General features: G+C 37.5%; 1 protein-coding gene across 1 annotated transcript in view; it reads left to right on the forward strand.

Annotated features, from left to right (window-relative positions):
• LOC135215142 (uncharacterized) overlaps nucleotides 1-19,933 on the forward strand; it is a 98,866-nt gene that overhangs the window by 59,743 nt on the left and 19,190 nt on the right. Inside the window, exons 42-53 of the mRNA XM_064249584.1 lie at nucleotides 123-288; nucleotides 11,464-11,606; nucleotides 12,136-12,271; nucleotides 13,101-13,227; nucleotides 13,539-13,653; nucleotides 14,838-15,030; nucleotides 15,905-16,025; nucleotides 16,117-16,282; nucleotides 17,468-17,552; nucleotides 17,955-18,136; nucleotides 18,514-18,660; nucleotides 19,453-19,648. Coding sequence (XP_064105654.1) covers nucleotides 123-288; nucleotides 11,464-11,606; nucleotides 12,136-12,271; nucleotides 13,101-13,227; nucleotides 13,539-13,653; nucleotides 14,838-15,030; nucleotides 15,905-16,025; nucleotides 16,117-16,282; nucleotides 17,468-17,552; nucleotides 17,955-18,136; nucleotides 18,514-18,660; nucleotides 19,453-19,648 — 1,777 coding nt within the window. The remainder of the gene's footprint in view (nucleotides 1-122; nucleotides 289-11,463; nucleotides 11,607-12,135; nucleotides 12,272-13,100; nucleotides 13,228-13,538; nucleotides 13,654-14,837; nucleotides 15,031-15,904; nucleotides 16,026-16,116; nucleotides 16,283-17,467; nucleotides 17,553-17,954; nucleotides 18,137-18,513; nucleotides 18,661-19,452; nucleotides 19,649-19,933) is intronic.

A 19,933-nucleotide genomic window follows, 5' to 3' on the forward strand; every position in this document is an offset into this window, starting at 1 on the left:
TAAAAAAAAAAAAAAAATCAAATAAAAAAATCAAATAAATCACAGATTTTTTGAAATTTTTTTTATTTTAAAAAAATTACCAACCCTGACTAAGCCTAAATCTATTTTCTGTAACCCCAAAGGCCCCTGGGACCACTCCAGTACCTGCACATTTGGCACGACAACAGTGGAAAGGGACCCAATGCTTCTTGGTTCCTGAGCTATGTCGTTTTCAGAGACGTGCAGAGCGGTGACAAGTTCGAGTTTATCTGCCATCAGTGGTTGGCTGTTGAGCATGACGACGGACAGGTATGCAGCGGAATAAGAATGGAATATATGACAGGAAACTGACGGTGAAAAAGGTTTGAAAGGCGTAACAGGAGGTAAACCTCTTCGTTGGCACTTTAAATCAGTTGTTAGGAGAGGGTGGAAAGGCAGGTAGCTAAATCTGGTCCAAAAGAAGAAGAAGAAGAAGAAAAAACAAATGAATAAAGTAAACATAATCCCACAATTCGCAACTTTTACCGTAAGATTTCAGGTACATTGTATCCAAATTAAAGGTCTTTATATTGCGAGATTTAGCAACGTCACTGATAGATTGAATTCGGCTCCCGGGTGCACCGAATATAAATGGCAGAAATCATTTGGGCGGGAATATATATAGGCGTCATTAATGAGAGTTTCGCTTGCTGGGAATTCTTATCGGCTCCGTGGAAATTTTCTTCCGTGAGTGGAATGCTCAATGGAACGCGTCTAATAGCTCTCTCTCTCTCATCTGAATAAATAGAGTAGGCTTATTGGAAAATGTACCACGTGTTGTGTATACATTCTGTTACTAAAACTTGCTTTTTTTTATTAATTTTTTTTTTTTGTAACAACAGGCATACTACAGGTCTACATAGGCTCACACTCCACAGAGAAGACGAGATGTGGCGGTTAATCGCAGGGTAGTATGCAAGTATGTGGGGGGAAAGGCCTCATATACACTGATGTAGTGAATAGTGAATTGGTCTACCACCACATGGTGCTTTATAGAGAGCCTATATACCTTCTCAGTCTTATCACACACTCCTATTCAGAGATTATGCTGTAGGCGCTATACAGAACCCATCTGCCTATGAACTACGGCCATTTGATTTTGTATAAAAAAGGAAATGAGCCGTATCTTCTTCGTAAAAAGATGACAGGGAATAACAGGATGAAAGGCTAACATAGATGGGAAGCTGTAAAAAATGTAAAGGAACGTGTAGCCTATAGTGGCTATGCTCTTTCAAAAAGCTAGACTCATCAGTCGAATGGAGATATTGCTGGAGCAATAAGTCCTTAATGAATCAACATAGACGCTCTAGGCAGGGATTTATTACAAGATTATGAATGTATTTATGTATTTACAGGAAACTAAGCTGTAAATCGTAGTATTCATGTTTAGAGTGCAGGTGTAGTAAACTATTCGTCTTCCAAGTGTAGTTTATTATAAAAAAGACGAGACGCGAAGCACCCGTTGCACTGACGGCTAGTACTAACCCCCCTGGGGCATTTCATTTTAAATTATGCTGATTGGTTATCTACATTTGCTTGTGATATAATGACTATACTCTTTAGTTAATGGAGATCATTGAAATAGCGTCACACAAATAAGATACACTAAAAGATCGTTGCAACACCCAACGTCATGGAAGTGCTGAATTGCAGCAAAATATGTCAAGAAATTAGGCAGTTTTAAACATATGAATTACATCCAGGAATCACCGATGGCTAAAATCCTGGATACCTTATAATGATTACTATCATGATTTGCTAATATGACTTCCTATTGATGTATATATTGGTTGAAAGGTTAAAGTTAGCGTGTAGCTACTCCTGGCCTAATACTCTCTTTCGCTACCAGATGGCAGCAGCTACCGGCCTGCCGCCCGCCCCCCGACAAAAGTCTTGATTATTGGTGATTAAATGATAGTTTTTCAGAGCCACGGGGATTATTTTTCATGTTGCAAAGATGGGAATCGTGCAGTTGAAATGGTAAAGGGTAATTATAATTCGCTGTCAATTATTAAAGATGAGTTTTCTTTAGTTTGTTGACGTGGTATAACTGCCCAGGATTGTGGGAGCGTCAGTCTATTGTAGTATCTGGTAGGCGTTTTTGAACTAGTTTCTCGGAGAGATTGAACTTCGTCTACTCTTTATTCTGAAAAAAAAAAAAAAAAAAAATAGGCAAAATCCTGTGAGATTAGATGCTCCTTGGGATAAAGGCATCCTAGACTATATGGCTCAAGGATAAAAAGTAGGCATAATTTGAGAACATTACTTACGTTGAAATCATTTTAAAGGGTGAAATAATGTATGATTTAAGTATATAATTTCAAAATCCCGTGATAATGAACTGTACTAATGTAAGTGTTTACATAATAAAATATGGAATGTTAGTCATATATATAAAAGACTAAAACTAAAGAGGTCAACCAGCTTGCTTGCAGGAATGTGATCAGACTAGAGACGCTAAAGATGACGTATACAATAAAAGTAGGCTAAGATAACATGCCGTCACCTGTAGTCATTCAATTGTTTATTAAAACTTTAGTCCAAACTTCCTGCTTGAGACAAACACCGTGACCTATAGCTCAAGCAGCCTACGTGATTAGTAACTATGTCATCTGATTGTGTGTTCGTATTTAACCGATGTCATCTGATTGTATGTTCATATGTTCGAGCTACTATCTGCTCCCTTCATAACTTGTAACCGAGATGGTAGACGGAGCAGAATAGAGTTAGCTATCGTCATTAGAAGACCTGTATCTCTTTTACCTAAGCTTCTTATCATGTAGAGAGAATAGAATTAGCCAGCATCATTGGCAGAAGCGATCAAGCTATCGTCATTAGAAGACTTGTACAATCATACCTGATCTTCACCATGTAAATTCAGAGAATATAAGTATTTTTGTACTTCGTGGTTTCTACTAGAACCTCACCTCATAACCGAATCATCATGAGTTTAACACATCGTCGTCAATAACCAAAGAAGATAATACCGACTTGGTAAGTGATCTACAAACCCCAAGACACTCCAATGAATATGGAAGTGCAATACCAACCGACTTAGCGTAAAATTATCGCAAGTCTAACATTACCTCATAGGGCGCCTTATTATACAAGGCAACAGCCCTAAAAGTGGTGGCAGCGACTGTACGTGCCTAAAAGTGGTGCCAGCGTACCAGACGAACTCTACAACTTCTACGAAGAAAAATCAGAATAATGAAGTATCACATAAGAACTCTTCAACGACGACGAAAAAGCAACTTAGTATCATCGTTTAGTGAATAACTTCAAGAAACAAACCCGACATGTCCTTTTTCCTACGGCAACGCAAGCTTCGTCTCTCATTAGAATCATTCAAGAAAACATCGTTAGTGAGCGTTTCCGGCACTTCAAGAAACAAACCGAACGGTCTGCAGCATCGGATCTACAAGGGCTCGAATCATCCAAACATCGCGCACGGGGAAACTCAGCCAAAAAACCAGGTCATCCGCTAAATAGAGAAGGAGGACCAAGGCCGTGTGTCGTTATCGGAACACCGTGACTTCCCACAAAAGCAAGCTAAGTACAATTTTTTATTCATTTGGAGTAACTTTGAGTGTTTCCTTTGCAGGTCGAATTTCGTTATTCCTTGGTGGTGAAGTTACGAGACATTCTTAATCTTACTTTTTACAGAAATTATCTACATCATTGAGATTTCGCTACTGCGAGTTTTTATCTTTGAGTGTCTGTTCCCAGAAGTTCTACTGAAATATCAAATCATATACTATGTTAATTTCATCATTTTGGGTGATTATTAATCCCTTACATAACAAATCATATTAAACAGTGAATATGCGTTTACGCAGTGGACGTCTGTATTTATACAGATGCATGGATGGGGTCGTTAGGCACAGTAGTGATAAGAATACACACAAAAACAAGTGGAACACCCGTACAAATCTAGATAAATTAGAGGTAACACTATTTCGGGTCATGACAATAAATGCTCCTTTGCAAGTCCCGATCGCAGTTTTAGCCTTGAGTTTTTTGAGTTATATAAAATATCGAACCTCAATGACTCAACTTAAAAATACGGCTGGATTGCAAGGAATAACATGTCTGTAAAAAACTTTCATTAGGCTAAATGCGCTGACCAGGATCCTTCACTATTTCAAATTTTAGCAAAGAATGAAGTAAACAACAGCAAGTACAAACAATTAATATTGAATGCAGTAGAGATAACTTGTCTTAATAGTAATCGCTCAATTCCTAATAGTTCGTCATTCATACTTTCGCTGCTTTATACGTAACCAACAACAGAATGCAAAAAAAACACAATACGTTGTCGATGGTAATAAAGAGAAGGATCCTAAATTATTACAAAAGAAATAGGTAAACAGTAGCCCTTTCAGAAACAAACAAAAAATCGTGCTTAAAGCATACTTGGTTACTATGTCATCCAGTCAGACGGTCAGGGTCAGTTAAATCTGCCGAGTTTTCAAAGCAAAGCAAATTCCACACAATAAGCGACTATAGCAGAGTGGGGAAAAGCGATGTTGGATCATACATGCCAATATCTCTTTTTGGAATTAAAAAGGACTTTTTCCTAATGAATCACACGACTGTATCAAGTAATCAGAGCAGGTTCTCGTTTTTTTAATACATAAGTTATTATAAGTAGTGGTGGATTAAGCCCAACTGTACGCGCCGTAAAAATTAGAATATCTTGTTTTATTTCTTTAGTACACGTAATATCCTGTATTACGGACTCGCCGTCTGTTGTTCGAACTTCCCTAATGAGAAGTCTGGATAAGCGAGCGATTACAGATACCTCTATAGTTATAAAAAGCATTGATCTGTATCTAGTGTAATTGTAAGATATCACCTCCTGCAAAATAAGGCGTGTTTATCAAAGGAAAATTCTATAAACCTTCAAACATATTAAAATCCGTTGAACAAAAAGAGACAGTTAAGCAAATAATAACTTATATAGAGGAACTATACATTTGTCTCATAAATCGTAACATTGTTCAACGACCCAACAGAATTCTCCCACAACCGCAGTCGCAGTTTGCACGCAAAATCTCGAGAAGCATGCACCATTGAATGTCTTAGTGCGTGTAAAAAAGACCTTGCTGGGAAATGAAAATTTTAATCCTTCCCGACACTGAAATATAACGATTTCTGCGAACAAAAGCCCTAGACACGGTTGACTAGCAGCAACAAGTTAAATCTAGTAATCCCACAAAACCTATACATATAAATATCGCATATTTTTTTATTGTTGCTAATTTTTAATCCCGCCCAACCAGTCGTAGATGAATCTCTTATACTCTATCTAAAGTAATATCCGTAAAGTCATTCAAGCAGAGGTGATTCAGCAGAAATTTTTTTTATCTTTTATCTGAATACCAGGAAGTTTCTCCACTAGCGAGTGATCTCTGGGAGAATAAACGGATGTCATTGAAAACAAAATACGTCTAAGGACAAACATAAAGCTATATACGTACCTTCGCATAGACTCCCAAAGAAATTTCAAAATAGTGATAAACGACGAAGTTGAAAAATGTTAGTAATAGGAGTCATTAGGAAATCAAATAAGCCCATATCATTTTTCCCTCAAACGTCATGCCATAAAAGATCGGACTTGGCGTATCTGCGTAGATTTCTGTCGCTTAAACAAGGAAACGACTCCCGATAGTTTCCAGTGCCATGTACTGACGACATCTTATCTCTGTTAGGTTAGAATAAATTTTTCACCAGCTTGGACTTACTTAAAAGCTTTTACCAGATACCATTACCTAAGTGATTGTACCTCATACTCCGTTTTCATCACACTCAGGGGACATTATCAATTTTTACGTATGCCTCCGGCTTACGTTGTGCCCCAATTACAATATAGTGTTTGGAGACTTTTAGGGGATACCCTACATGCCTATTGGTTGGTCTTGTAATCTTTTCTAATACCTTAGAAGTACATTTACATAAACTAGAGCTAGTGCTACAGAGACAAAGACAAATAATCTCAGAGTAAAATATCTAAATGTGAGTTTTTTAAAAACCGAACATGTTTATCTAGGTTTTATGTGTGTAATCAAGGTCTTGAAGTAGTCCATGATAAGGTGTCGACTATTCATAACTTCCGGTACCTATTAACGTAAAAGGGGGATACAGCACTTTCGCGCTTTAGTGGGTATTACAATCGTATGTAAATATGTAACTCTTCAATTCAATCATGACAGCTCCTTTAACAGATCTTACGAAGAAGAGCGTAGATTTATTATGGTCTAAAAAGCATCAACAGGCGTTCGATATCTTAAAAGCGGAATAATGCAGCTCACCTAACTTAAAATCCCTGATTTAAATAAGGATTTTTTTTTATTGCAACAGACGCCTCAGAACCAAGGGGTAAGAGGGGTACTACTTCAGTAATATGATAAACAGTTTCTTTCCTATAGCTTTTTTATTCACGTAAACTAAAGTCCTCTGAAAGTAAATATGCAGTAATAGGCAAGGGAGGGCTAGGTATCTTTAACTCACTAGTACATTTTAAGTTCATAATCTATGGCTATCCTGATAAAGTCCTTACTGAACATGAGTCCTTTACCGAGTTTTTCAAAGGCTTTAATAAGCCAAGATAAGATATCTACCTGGGAAAGCAATTATCATAGCTGATGCATTATCCCGCAATCCCGCACCATACTGCAAAGAACCATTAATTGGACTAAAAGATATAGAAACATCCGTGCCTATTGTTAAAACCGTATCTAAACGAGAAAATTCCTTAACCCAAGAGATCGCGAGCATTGAATATCTGGGTTGGAGCGCAGAACTGTTACAAACTGAACAAAGCAAGGGTCAGCAGCTAAGCAAAAACAATAAACACTTCGAACAGAAACAGGGTCAGCGGCTAAGCAAACCAATAAACACTTCGAGCAGAAACCCTAAAGCAAAAGTATATTTAAAGTATGTGTATCAGAATTATGTAATCAAATGTAATATTATATGTAGGTCCGTGACGAGGAAAACCCGAAGAACACAGCAGATGACTAACGACCATCTGTAGTAATAATCTCTTTCATACCAATCGTCATAAACTGGTTGCACTCCGTCATCCAGGGTTCCCTATTATATCACAGAAAGCCAAATCACTGTTTTACTGGCCTACGATGCTTACAGATATAAAAAGCACATAACTAATTGTAACACGTGTCATGAAAACAAGGGATACACTAGGATACCTGTCAGTTTAAGGGCCTATCCTGTGCCAAATCAATCCTTGAAAGAATATACGTAGAATTATTAACAGAATTACGAGTCTGACAGAGGGAATAAACACTTCTTAGTGTTAATAGTTCCTTGACACGTTATATAGAATTAATAGCACTAAAAACAAACACTGCAATTGATTGCGTTAGGAATATTTATGAGTGCTAAATCAGTAAACATGGAATTCAACACATAATAATCTGTGACTCGGGTGGTGTAAATCAATAATAATCTCCTTAACACGTTGTGTGAATTCCTATCCATTAAGAAAACCAATAATATATTTTATTGCCCAGAGTCTTTCGGCTTGGTAGAATAAGAGATAAATAAAAAAGTGTCATGTCTTACGAGTTACAACTCGTGATATTGGATCCGAACTGGATTATAGCGGTTCTCGCGGTTTTAAATACCTTTATCATTTATATCTTGTATCTATAGAATTGATGGCGCAAGTAGCCTTATACGGTACACCCGCTGAACACTTTTCCACATATTCAAGCCAACCTTAATTTATCAAATATATATATAAAAAAACTATATAAATAATAAATATAAAAAATAAAATAAATATGGATACAAGTGGAGTCAATATAAGTCGGAAGGGTTACAAATTATAATAAAAAAGGAATCACGATAAAATCAATAAGCAAAACGTAACCATAGGTTAATTAAATATCCAAATATATATGCGTAAAGATTTGAACTCTAACTTAACGCTTTAGTAATGACAAATAAGCTAAAAGTTCAAACACATATCAAAACCTACTGACATATTGTCTGTTCCCGTTGATTTATATTCGTAGTAAAAAAATAAATAAAATAAATAAATAAATAAAATTAATAAATTAAATAAAATAAAATAAAAGAGATTTTTAAAGTCAGGAAGTCTAGAAGTGAAAATGTTATCTATGGAATAATCCTATATGAATCTTATACAGGGCTAATAATATATATAGAATTTGTATGGAAACCCTTTTCATTAGTTTGAATAAGGAATATCTAATTTAACAGTATTACATTTATTTACAATCATGCAGATATCCAACATGAAACTAATATATTGTTCAATTTTGGTACTGTTTTTTTTTTTCAGACATTCTTTTCGTGTGGGTCGACTATTAAAAAACAAAAAAAACAAAAAATTTATACTAAGTCGTTTCTTTTACAGCAAGTAACGTAACGCTTAAGCTGGTGACGACATCATCAGTCTAGAAGATGCCTGTCGCGTTTGCCGACTAATCATTGTTCTTTATAACCTCAATAACCGCTTGCGAAACAGATTGATTGGAGAAAGGAATGCTTAGCTCATGAACTTCACATGTGGTTCATAGGTCACATGACATACCACATAACCTATTCTTATCCGTGTGTGCAATGCAATTTTAGTTAAGGACTTGCAATCGTTTTAAAATTAATAAACAAAATAAGCAAATAGAATTTCTATAACAACAAAATGAATTAATTTTTTCTGAACCTCATAGACATTTAGAAGTATCAAGTCATGCATATTAAAAAATTTACTTGCAACATTAGACCATGACAATTCAAATAAATCCCATTCATGGGAAAATGTCACATTTTCTTGAAAAAAAAAACCCAAAGTTTATGTAGAAATTAGTTACATAGTGGGTTCTTTCGTTACATCTCTAGCCTATTAATAAAGTTTAAAAATTAACCTCAGAGGATGCGCGCGAGAAAATTGAATATGAAACTTTTGTTAGGGGCACATAGGATCAGATTTTATCACAGCTTAATTTCAGTTAGCATAGAGAAATACAGAATCATGATTAATATTCTCTTTGACTCTTATGTTGCCTGGCAATCTTACAAATAGCTCCGTTTTCCACTTCTTTGTCTAGTAACTTACTACCAGTAATATCGAATTTTCCTTGGGATTTGTATTGATATCTGTTTATTTTTTATAATTATGGATATTTTTACAAGTCATCATAGACCTGGATAGGTTCACTCATATTAATGCCATGGATAATAAGTTTGTACAGCTCTCTTTTGAATTCCATAAAATATCAGCGAATTCATGTGGGTTAAGTCTGGTCTAAATGGCTTCCTCCCCCCCTGTATTTGGATGTCGTCTGAATTTACTTTGCCCTCGTGACAAGTATAATTTCACTTGCAGGCTGATTAATGGAACCTGGTTACAGTATCCTGCAGTACGAGAGTTTCACATCGCAACTTCAAAAAATCGTTCGTTGCTGCGGACGACGGCAGTCGAGTAACAACCGCCTACAATGTGAAGGGAATAAGCACCATCATGGACTTCTTCGACCGACACCGTATCCCGTCGTTAATCTCGTTTTAATGCGGAATGCTCCAGCGGCTGTCGGAAATCGACTACAAAAGGGACATACTTCCGACAATTACGACCCGAAGGATATTCAACTCTACTTTGCTGGCGAAGGACTCGTGCTGGGAATGATTTTATTCATCGCGAACGTAATCGTGTGGCTTAGGATGCAGAGAATAAGTATGAGGCCGAAATAGAACGTTGGACCCCGCCAGACAATTTTCCCCTTGTTTTAACCAATTGAAATTGGCCATTTCATTTGGCTATAGGTGGTTGTCTGGAACTGTGTAATGGACGAAAAGTTGTTCGAACGCTAGTTAAATGTGAAGTAGTATAACCTCGGTCATGTATCCTATATATATAAATGATCATAAATAACAGAATCGAAATATATTTTTTGCGTGTACGCAATAGGAATCCATTATATAAATGAATCAATAAATAACCGAATCGAAAATAATTATCTTTTTATCTTACCCAATATCGCATTAAGATTGAGTTAGTATTGGTTAATGAATCAACATATAACAGTTAGCATAAAAATCAACGAATCAATCAGCATAAACATTAATACTTTTTATCAATTCATATATGAAATTTTTATCAGTTAAAATATGATTTTTATCATGTTTCTATGCAATTATCAGAGTACATTAGTATTTTCTGTAGCATATGTATCTTAATGAGATGAAGTGAAAAACTGTATCAGTATATATCAAGTGATCACTATTATTTACGAATATCATATGCATATTATGTCTAATATTTTATTACTTGAATCTGTATTTGTGTACACCATGAATTTTTTTTTACTTATAAGTACTTTCTATTTTCACATAGTGTCTGTATCACACTCCTATAAGTCAAGTTTGAGTAATATTCAGTGGTTGGTTTTGGTAGCTGACCGAGCTAATGTAAGTGTTTACATAATAAATATGGAATGTTAGTACCATATATATAAAAGACTAAAACTAAAGAGGTCAACCAGCTTGCTTGCAGGAATGTGATCAGATTAGAGACGCTAAAGATGACGTATACAATAAAAGTAGGCTAAGATAACATGCCGTCACCTGTAGTCATTCAATTGTTTATAAACTTTAGTCCAAGCTTCCTGCTTGAGACAAACACCGTGACCTATAGCTCAAGCGGCCTACGTGATTAGTAACTATGTCATCTGATTGTGTGTTCGTATGTAACTATGTCATCTGATTGTATGTTCATATGTTCGAGCTACTATCTGCTCCCTTCATAACTTGTAACCGAGATGGTAGACGGAGCAGAATAGAGTTAGCTATCGTCATTAGAAGACCTGTATCTCTTTACCTAAGCTTTATCATGTAGAGAGAGTAGAATTAGCCATCATCATTGGCAGAAGCGATCAAGGTATCGTCATTAGAGAAGACTTGTACAATCATACCTGATCTTCACCATGTAAATTCAGAGAATATAAGTATTTTTGTACTTCGTGGTTTCTACTAGAACCTCACCTCATAACCGAATCATCATGAGTTTAACACATCGTCGTCAATAACCAAAGAAGATAATACCGACTTCGTAAGTGATTTACAAACCCCAAGACACTCCATTGAATATGGAAGTGCAATACTAACCGACTTAGCGTAAAATTATCGCAAGTCTAACATTACCTCATAGGGCGCCTTATTATACAAGGCAACAGCCCTAAAACTATTACTTCTCTTAAGATGCAATTGGACTTACTGTGATTTAGAACCATCCTGGGTGATAGCACAGTAAAAAGTAAAGACGATAATGATGATTACTGGTGTAGGTAGCTAGCCCATGACGCTATATTATAATAGTACGTGCATATATCATAATTTAGCGTTGGCGTTTCGGATTGTGAGGTGTACACCGTAATCTACTGTTTTTTTTAACAGATTGAACGTCTATTGGAAGTGGCCAATCAGGAACAGAGAATGCAGTTCTCGCATTTGTACAACACCACCAAGAACAAGAAGATCGCTGACGGCCATCTTTGGTTCTCCGTGTTCCTGAGACCGGCTCGCTCGCGGTTCACAAGGTTAGTTGAACCATTGATTTTTTCCCATTTTCTATATTTTCTTGTCCTTCCGCGTTCATATTCTCTTTCTTCCATCGGGCTTTCCACCTTCTCTAACAATTGTTTCTTGGCGCAGCTGCTTTGAGGTTTTCCTACTGTGACGCCTGTCAAACCTTCTTGATGTCAGTTTCGTTTTCCAGCGCTGAATGACCTCATCGTAGGTCAAAGATCTATCTTGACCTTCGGCCTCATGTTTCTTATAATCCCTGACCTTCGGCCTCATGTTTCTTATAATCCCTGACCTTCGGCCTCATGTTTCTTATAATCCCTGACCTTCGGCCTCATGTTTCTTATAATCCTTTGAACCCATTCGGCCTCATGTTTCTCTAATCCCTGACCTTCGGCCTCATGTTTCTTCCATTGACCTTGACCCCCCCCCTCGGCCTCATGTTTTTATAATCCCTGACTTCGGCCCACATGTTTCCTGATTTTCAACCTGACCATCGGCCTCATGTTTCTTATAATCCAGCCTAATCGTTTCTTCCCCCAGATGCCAACGCGTGGCCTCGTGTTTCGCCCTGCTATTCCTCTCCATGTTGGTGAATGCCATGTGGTACGAACGAGTTCCCGAAAAACCTGGCAGTGGGGGCCTGAATTTGGGACCATTCCACCTGAGTCCTGAGCAGGTAGGTTGAAATGAGCGTTTTGGGTTTAGCTAGAAAAAAAAAATCAAGTTCTATGAAAGTTTTCAGTCGTCATATTTTACCTGTCACAAATAGACAATCAATTTTTATTTTCTGATGACATCCAAAACGTATTTTCTTACCTTAATATATTTTACCAGTTTCTGCCCGTCAATAAAATTTAGCCTATCTTTATTTTCTGATGCCTTCTACAATATATTTTCTACTCATACGTACTTTTTTCTAGCTTCTACCCGTCAAAATTATGTTTCCAGGCTCCTTCTTAGATATATTTTCCAATCTTAAGTAATTTTTATAGTTTTTAGCTTTCACAATTATGTTTCCAGGCTCCTTCTAATATATATTTTCCAGTCTTAAATCATTTTTCCAGTTTTTAGCTGTCACAATTATGTTTCCAGGCTCCTTCTAAGATATATTTTCCAGTCTTAAGTAATTTTTCCAGTTTTTACCTGTCACAATTATGTTTCCAGGCTCCTTCTAATATATATTTTCCAGTCTTAAATAATTTTTCCAGTTTTTAGCTGTCACAATTATGTTTCCAGGCTCCTTCTAAGATATATTTTCCAGTCTTAAGTTATTTTTCCGGTTTTTAGTTGCCACACTTATGTTTCCAGGCTCCAAGATCTATTCTCTAGTCTTAATAATTTTTCCAGCTTTTAGCTGCCACAATTGTTTCCAGGCTCCTTCTAAGATATGTTTTCCAGTCTTAAGTAATTTTTCCTGTTTTTAGCTGCCACAATTATATTCCCAGGTCATGTACGTATATATTGTTGATTTATTTTATTCTATTTTATTTTTTTTATTTTTCAAGATTGGCGTGGGTATATTGAGCAACTTGATCGTGTTTCCCCCCTCTTTCCTGATCGTCTTCTTCTTCCGCAAATCTCAGCCCAAGACTCTCCGCAAATCGAGAATTGAAAAGGCCTATGAGAGAACTCGTAAGTAGTCAAATGTAAAATCTACTATACATTGGTATATACGTTAAACCTTCTAAAAAAAAAAAAAAAATCACTGAGCGACACAAAGTTTATTTCCATAGACGAACATATTGTTCCAGTTGCTCCAGGATTTTGTTGCGCGTAAATATTAAATTAGAATCTGTCGCATGCAATTTATATGCAAGCGAACTAAGATTGCAAAATCATTTTGATTGACGTCTCGAATGACAGACTAACTTCAGAAATATGCCTTATCTTGAGCAACGTTGACACGAGAATTTCCCATTTTAAACACCCACCACCCTCCCCAGGTGCCGAGAAGGGAGCTGATGATGAGGAGGAGGAGGAGGAGGACGAAAGGGAGGAAAATGAAGACGAAAATGGAGGAAAAGTCGCCAAGAAGAAGAAGGTGATCGAGAAGAAAGCGTAAGTGAGATGATGATAATAATGATAGGTGCATGGTGTGTTTTCTCTATCAGTCAACATCCCTGCATGCATTTCTTAAGGTGCCTTCCTTCAAGCCCCTAGCTACAACCCCTTTCATTCGTTTTTCTGTACCTCCTTTCATATTCTCTTTCATCTTACTCTCCACCCTCTCATAATAATTGATTCGTAGTGCAACTGCTTTGAGGTTTTCCTCCTGTTACACCTTTCAAACCTTTTTACTGTCAATTCAATTTCCCTTGATTTTTCTTTGATAACATACTCACTGGATCCTTTTTATGGTCCTTATTTCACATGAAATGCAGTATTTTCATGGGTAAGAATTTGGTCAGGGAATGACTCCAGACATTTCAATCTTTTTCAAAATGACTCTCTCAATCCTATATTCACTATATTCATGGAAACCTTAATATGAGACACAAGCATCTTTCCCTTTTTACTTTAATTGGTGTCTATTATTCGGTGAAATCCCCATTATGATAACTGAAGGACTTTTTTCTCATTTGATTCTTTGCTTTTCAATACTGAAGTAAGAATGGCTAACAATTGTAAAGTCACCTTTGCCAGCACTAAACTGTTTTGTAAACAGTAGGCCGTTTAGGATTTTAAGGAATGTCTAAACATCATTATTTGGGCTTAATTTATACCTAGTGAAACTCTTGATAAATATGTCGTGTCCATTTGCTAGTTGCCAATCTAATTGTTAATTGATAAGAGTAGTGAAACTCTTGGCAAACATGTCGCGTCCATTAGCTAGTTGCCAAACTAATTGCTAATTGATAAGAGTAGTGAAACTCTTGGCAAACATGTCACGTCCATTAGCTTGTTGCCAATCTAATTGCTAATTGATAAGATTAGTGAAACTCTTGGCAAACATGTCACGCCCATTAGCTAGTTGCCAATCTAATTGCTAATTGATAAGAGTAGTGAAACTCTTGGCAAACATGTCGCGTCCATTAGCTAGTCGCCAATCTAATTGCTAATTGATAAGATTAGTGAAACTCTTGGCAAACATGTTGCGCCCATTAGCTAGTCACCAATCTAATTGCTAATTGATAAGAGTTCTCATATTAAGACAGTCCGCGCGCCTTTTCTGTAGCTATATTCCTATACGAGTTTCATCACCCTCCTTCAGTACCCTACTTCTCATCTCCTTTGCTTTCCAGAAAGAACAAGAAATTCGTACTGCCGTGGTGGACGAAGATCTTCGCTTGGTTGCTGGTTGTTGCCTGCATCGCCGTCTCCTGCTTCTTCCTCCTGATGTACGGCATCATGTTCGGGAACACGAAGGCTACGAAGTGGATAACCTCCCTCATCATTTCATTCTTCTCCTCCGTTCTGTTCGTCCAGCCACTCAAGGTGAGATGGTGGGATTGATTTCTGAAAAGCCAAGACACCCAGGGCGCAGGTTCCCAAAGTGTTACTGAGTTTACTGGACCTTCCCTGAGAAAATAATCTCATTATGTTTCCCACACCCAAATTACAATGAGAGTAGTGTTTTTGGACTAACCTAACCTAACCCAACCTAACCTAACCTAACCTAACCTACCTAACCTAACCTATAGAATCTTCTTGAAAGTAATCTCATTATGTTTCCCACACCCAAATTACCAGTTGGGTAGGTTTTTGAACTAACCTAACCTAACCCAACCTAACCTAACCTAACCTAGGGGCATAGAAAAGAAAAGAACAGAAAAAAAACTTAGGCTGGTGCAATATTAGTATATATTGGGAATTTGGAAAGTAGGTAAAGTAAAATGAATAAAAGTAGGTGCAGCTGATTGGGCCAAATGAACGCTTCAGACAGGAACGACCATCATTGCTTTTTTGAAAGTTCGGTGGGAAATGCTTTCCATGCTGTTTTTACATGAAATGGGGCATATGTGGGGATTTTGATATTGTTGGCTGTGAGCTCCAAGTCACAGTCATGGGGTTCTATTTTCGATTCGTGATAGCCTTCGTCAGAAGACTTATTACCATTCAGGCACGCGAACCAGATCAAATTGTTTGCCCTCGATCTCTTGGGCAGCTGACATGACAAATCTGGTGATTCACTGCATGCATGGATTCTGCAGTCTGATGAGACTGATTTCATATGAGAAGTCTTGCAAACATTTTCTTGAATGAATACCATAACAGCAATATTCTCACCAAGTACACATTCCCTCGCTGAGCCTGTAGCTTTAGAAATGAAGACCTTTTTCTTTGATTAATGTTCGTTTCCTGTTCGCAGATTTTCTTGACGTCACTCTTGGTGAGTGCCATATTCAAGTCCGTGGATCTGGACGAAGATGATGCTGACGAAGACGAAGAGGAGCCGAATCTGGAACAGGACGAAATGTGGCTTCATCCAGGTACGTGGGTCTCGTCCATTGAGTTCCTGGGAGTTTGTCATGTATAGTTCTCTAATGAGAAGGAACCTGAAGTATACTTTGCCTTTTGCAGGTGAGAGAATGGAGAAAACCTTCAAAGCGAAGAAAGTGGATGAAGAGACTCTGCAGAAGCTGAGAGCCACGCGCAAGAAGGAGGTGGAGATGTGGTCGATCATCAAAGAGATCGTTGTTTACGCTGCCTTCATCTGGTTACTTCTCATCCTCTCTTATGGAAACAGGTAATCTCACTTATGGCGACAATGCATTTCTTTTGCCATTAGGTTATCTATCTTATGGTAATGAGCAATTTCTTTTGCCATAAGGTTATCTCACTTATGGCAACAAGGAATTCCTTATGCCATAAGGTTATCAGTCACTTGTGGCAACAGTTAATCTCTCGTATAGCAAACGATAGTCTCATATTTGGTAATAGGTAATCTCACTTACGGCAATATATAATTCATTATGCCATTAGGTTATCTCACTTATGGCAACAGTTAATCTCTTGTATAGCAAAAGATAACCTCACATTTGGCAAAAGATAACCTCACATTTGGCAACAGGTAATCTCACTTATGGCAGCAGTTAATCTCTCGTATAGCAAAAGATGGTCTCATATTTGCCAACAGGTAATGTCACTTATGGCAAAAGATAATCTCACTTGCAACAAAAAGTAAGTTCGCTTATGGCAACAGGGAATCTCACTTATGGCAACACATAATCTCACCTATGGCAACAAGTAATTTTTTTTTGACATTATGGAAACAGGTAATCTTTCGTGTAGTAAAAGATAATCTCATTTATGGCACCAGGTACTCTCACTTATGGCAAAAGATAAACTTACGACAATAGGTAATCTCGCTTATGAAAAAAGATAAACTTACTTACGACAGTAGGAAATCTCACCTATAATAGGTAATGGCAAAAGAGAATCTCTTATGGCAACAGGTAATCTCGTTTATGGCAACAGGTAATCTTATTTGTAGTGATAGGTAATTGCTCTTATGGCAGCAAGTAATCTCATTTACAGTAATAGGTAATTGCTCTTATGGCAACATGTGATCTCATCTGTGGCAATAGGTAATTTCCCTTGTGACAACGTGTAATCGCTCTTATGGCAACAGGTAATCTCACTTGTGGCAACAGGTAATCTCTCTTACGGCAACAGGTAATCTCACTTGTGGCAACAGGTAATCTCTCTTATGGCAACAGGTAATCTCACTTGTGGCAACAGGTAATCTCTCTTATGGCAACAGGTAATCTCACTTATGGCAACAGGGAACCTCATTCCAGTTGAAGAATTGCCTTTGAGAAACAGCGCTTCACTGAGTGTGATGAGATACAGTAGTATGTTGCACTGATTTAAATCCAGGATTGTCCTAACTCTTGCAGAATAACTGAATTTCAATTCTTGTCGCTTTCAGAGATCCTAATGCCTTCCTCCTGAAGAAGGCCTTGAAGAATTCGTTTCTCCACGAGGTAATGGATGACGAGACGGACTTCATGCTGGTAAGGCAAAAGTGTCAGGTCTGATTATGTAAGGTTATCAGTTATCTTCATACAACAATCTTAAAACAGAATCTTCATTTGTTTTTGTAGTTCTCTGCAGTATATGGAGAAACTAATACACTCTCAGCAGTGCGGGTCAGAGACTGATATTTTCACTTGGTTTTATATTTTCATTTTTATGTAAACCAACTAACACGCCTTGGAGGAGTCTGTCGTTTTGCAACTGTGAGACTAACTAGCCCTCTTCTTGGGTCTCTTTCGCTTAGCGGGTAAAAACTCAGACGCTTCTCTGTATTCTTTTGTTTAGCAGGTGAGGAACTATCGAACACGCTTCTCTGTATTCTTTTGTTGACCAGGTGAGGAACTATCTAATATGCACCTCTGTATTCTTCTGGTTTGCAGGTGACGAACGCGGATAGGCTATGGGAATATTTATACTCGGGCTTCATGACAGACATACGCGCTGGCTTACTTTACAATGGAGACCCACCCTACAGTTTGCGAGGTTACTTCAACGACTGGTGCAACCGAGTCATGGGATATGCCATCATCAGGCAAATTCGGATCAAGGAAAACTCGTGCAGGTGAATCACCAGTTCCAGGCGATGCCGAAATATCACCCCTTCTGTCATCCTCGGTTGATTTTTAGCTGTCAGCGGCACTTTTAGCCTTTTGAGGGGTCCCAGTTAGTCCTTAAACTTTGACCATTGCTGTTTTTGCTTTCTGTAAGCGAAAACCGTTGAGATAGCTATCTGTCTGTACATCTGCACTTTTTCTGTCAGCCCTTAGATCTGAAAAACTACTGAGGCCATAGGGCTGCAAATTGGTATGTTGATCATCCACCCTCCCATCATGAAACATACCAAATTGCAGCCCTCTAGCCTCAGGATTTCTTTTCCCAATGACTGCTTTGTGACGAAAGCGCAAGGTCACGTGACTTACAATTTTTTTTTTCTCGCAGGGTGTCGGATTCTCTGCAGAATATAAACACAGCCTGCAGCAGCTACGCGTCCCTTGTCCACGAAGACTCCACCAGTTATTGCAAGGGATGGGTTCTCCCGACGAATGCGACGAAGGACACGCCGGATTGCAACATACCCGAATTCAAGTGAGAGTTTATTTTAGTTTTCTAAAATCTGAGCATCACAAAATGATGCGAAGGCATATATTGGCAATTTAATTTCAGGTTGCAAACCAGCCAGGTTTACTCAGCATGTCTTGGCTAACATGGTAGCTTTGTTACCTCATTAACATTAGCATCATTATAGAGCATCATTATTGACTTATTCTTATTATTCATCATTATTGATTCATCATTATCGAATTATTCCCATGATTCATCATTATCGAATTATTCCCATTATTCATCATTATTTAAGGATTCCTATGATTCATCATTATATAGAATCATTCCCCTGATTCATTATTATACAATTATTACCGTGATTCATCGTTATAGAATCATTCCCATGATTCATCATTATAGAATCATTCCCATTATTCATCGTTATATAGAATCATTCCCATTAGTCTACGTCATTATCAAAACATTCTCATTATTCAAATTCATCATAAAAATATTCCCATTACTCATCATTATAGAATTATATTACCATTCTTTTAGAGAGTCATTCCCATTATCCAACATCACTATAGAATTTGTCGTAGTATTCACCATTTTAGAGTCATTCGAAATTATCCAACATCACTATAGAATCAGGCCTATTATTCATCATTATAGAATCTTTCCTTTATTCATCCTTATAGAATCATTATCCAACATCACTATAAAATCAGGCCTAGTCTTCACCATTTTAGAGCCACTCCCACGATTCGCCATCATAGAATAATTCCCAATATACCCGGGAGGCTGCCATCAAGGACACGAACGTCTTTGCAGATACGAGAGCGCAGCGAAGCTCGAGGCTATGCCCATCTGGGGGAAGAGGGACTGGTACGGTGGCGGAGGCTACGTCATACACCTCAAGGAGTCGGCGGGCGACATCATGCAGAAATTCAAGGATCTCCAGAGCAGCTTCTGGATCGACTCCAAGACTCGAGCGGTGCTGATTGAATTCTCGTCTTATAATTCGCAGGTTCGATCGGGATAGTTATTATTATCATAATTCATAGCGAATAAGTCCACCACAGGGGACACTTACTTGAAAAATCAAGCTTCTAGGGAATATGGAATAAATTTAATAAAGAGGCAATAGAAGGTAAAAGGAAATACGGAAAGGAAAAAAAGTATTAATCAGTAAATGAAGATAGATAAAAATATAAGCAAATTATTAAAAAAAAGGGTGAATTGTTTTACTATTGCTCTTTTTAGTAACAGTTTCTTTAATAACTTGTATGTATATTGAATTTTGAATATGTAG

Source organism: Macrobrachium nipponense, chromosome 5 (assembly GCF_015104395.2).
Source record: "Macrobrachium nipponense isolate FS-2020 chromosome 5, ASM1510439v2, whole genome shotgun sequence".
Classification (NCBI taxonomy): domain Eukaryota; kingdom Metazoa; phylum Arthropoda; class Malacostraca; order Decapoda; family Palaemonidae; genus Macrobrachium; species Macrobrachium nipponense.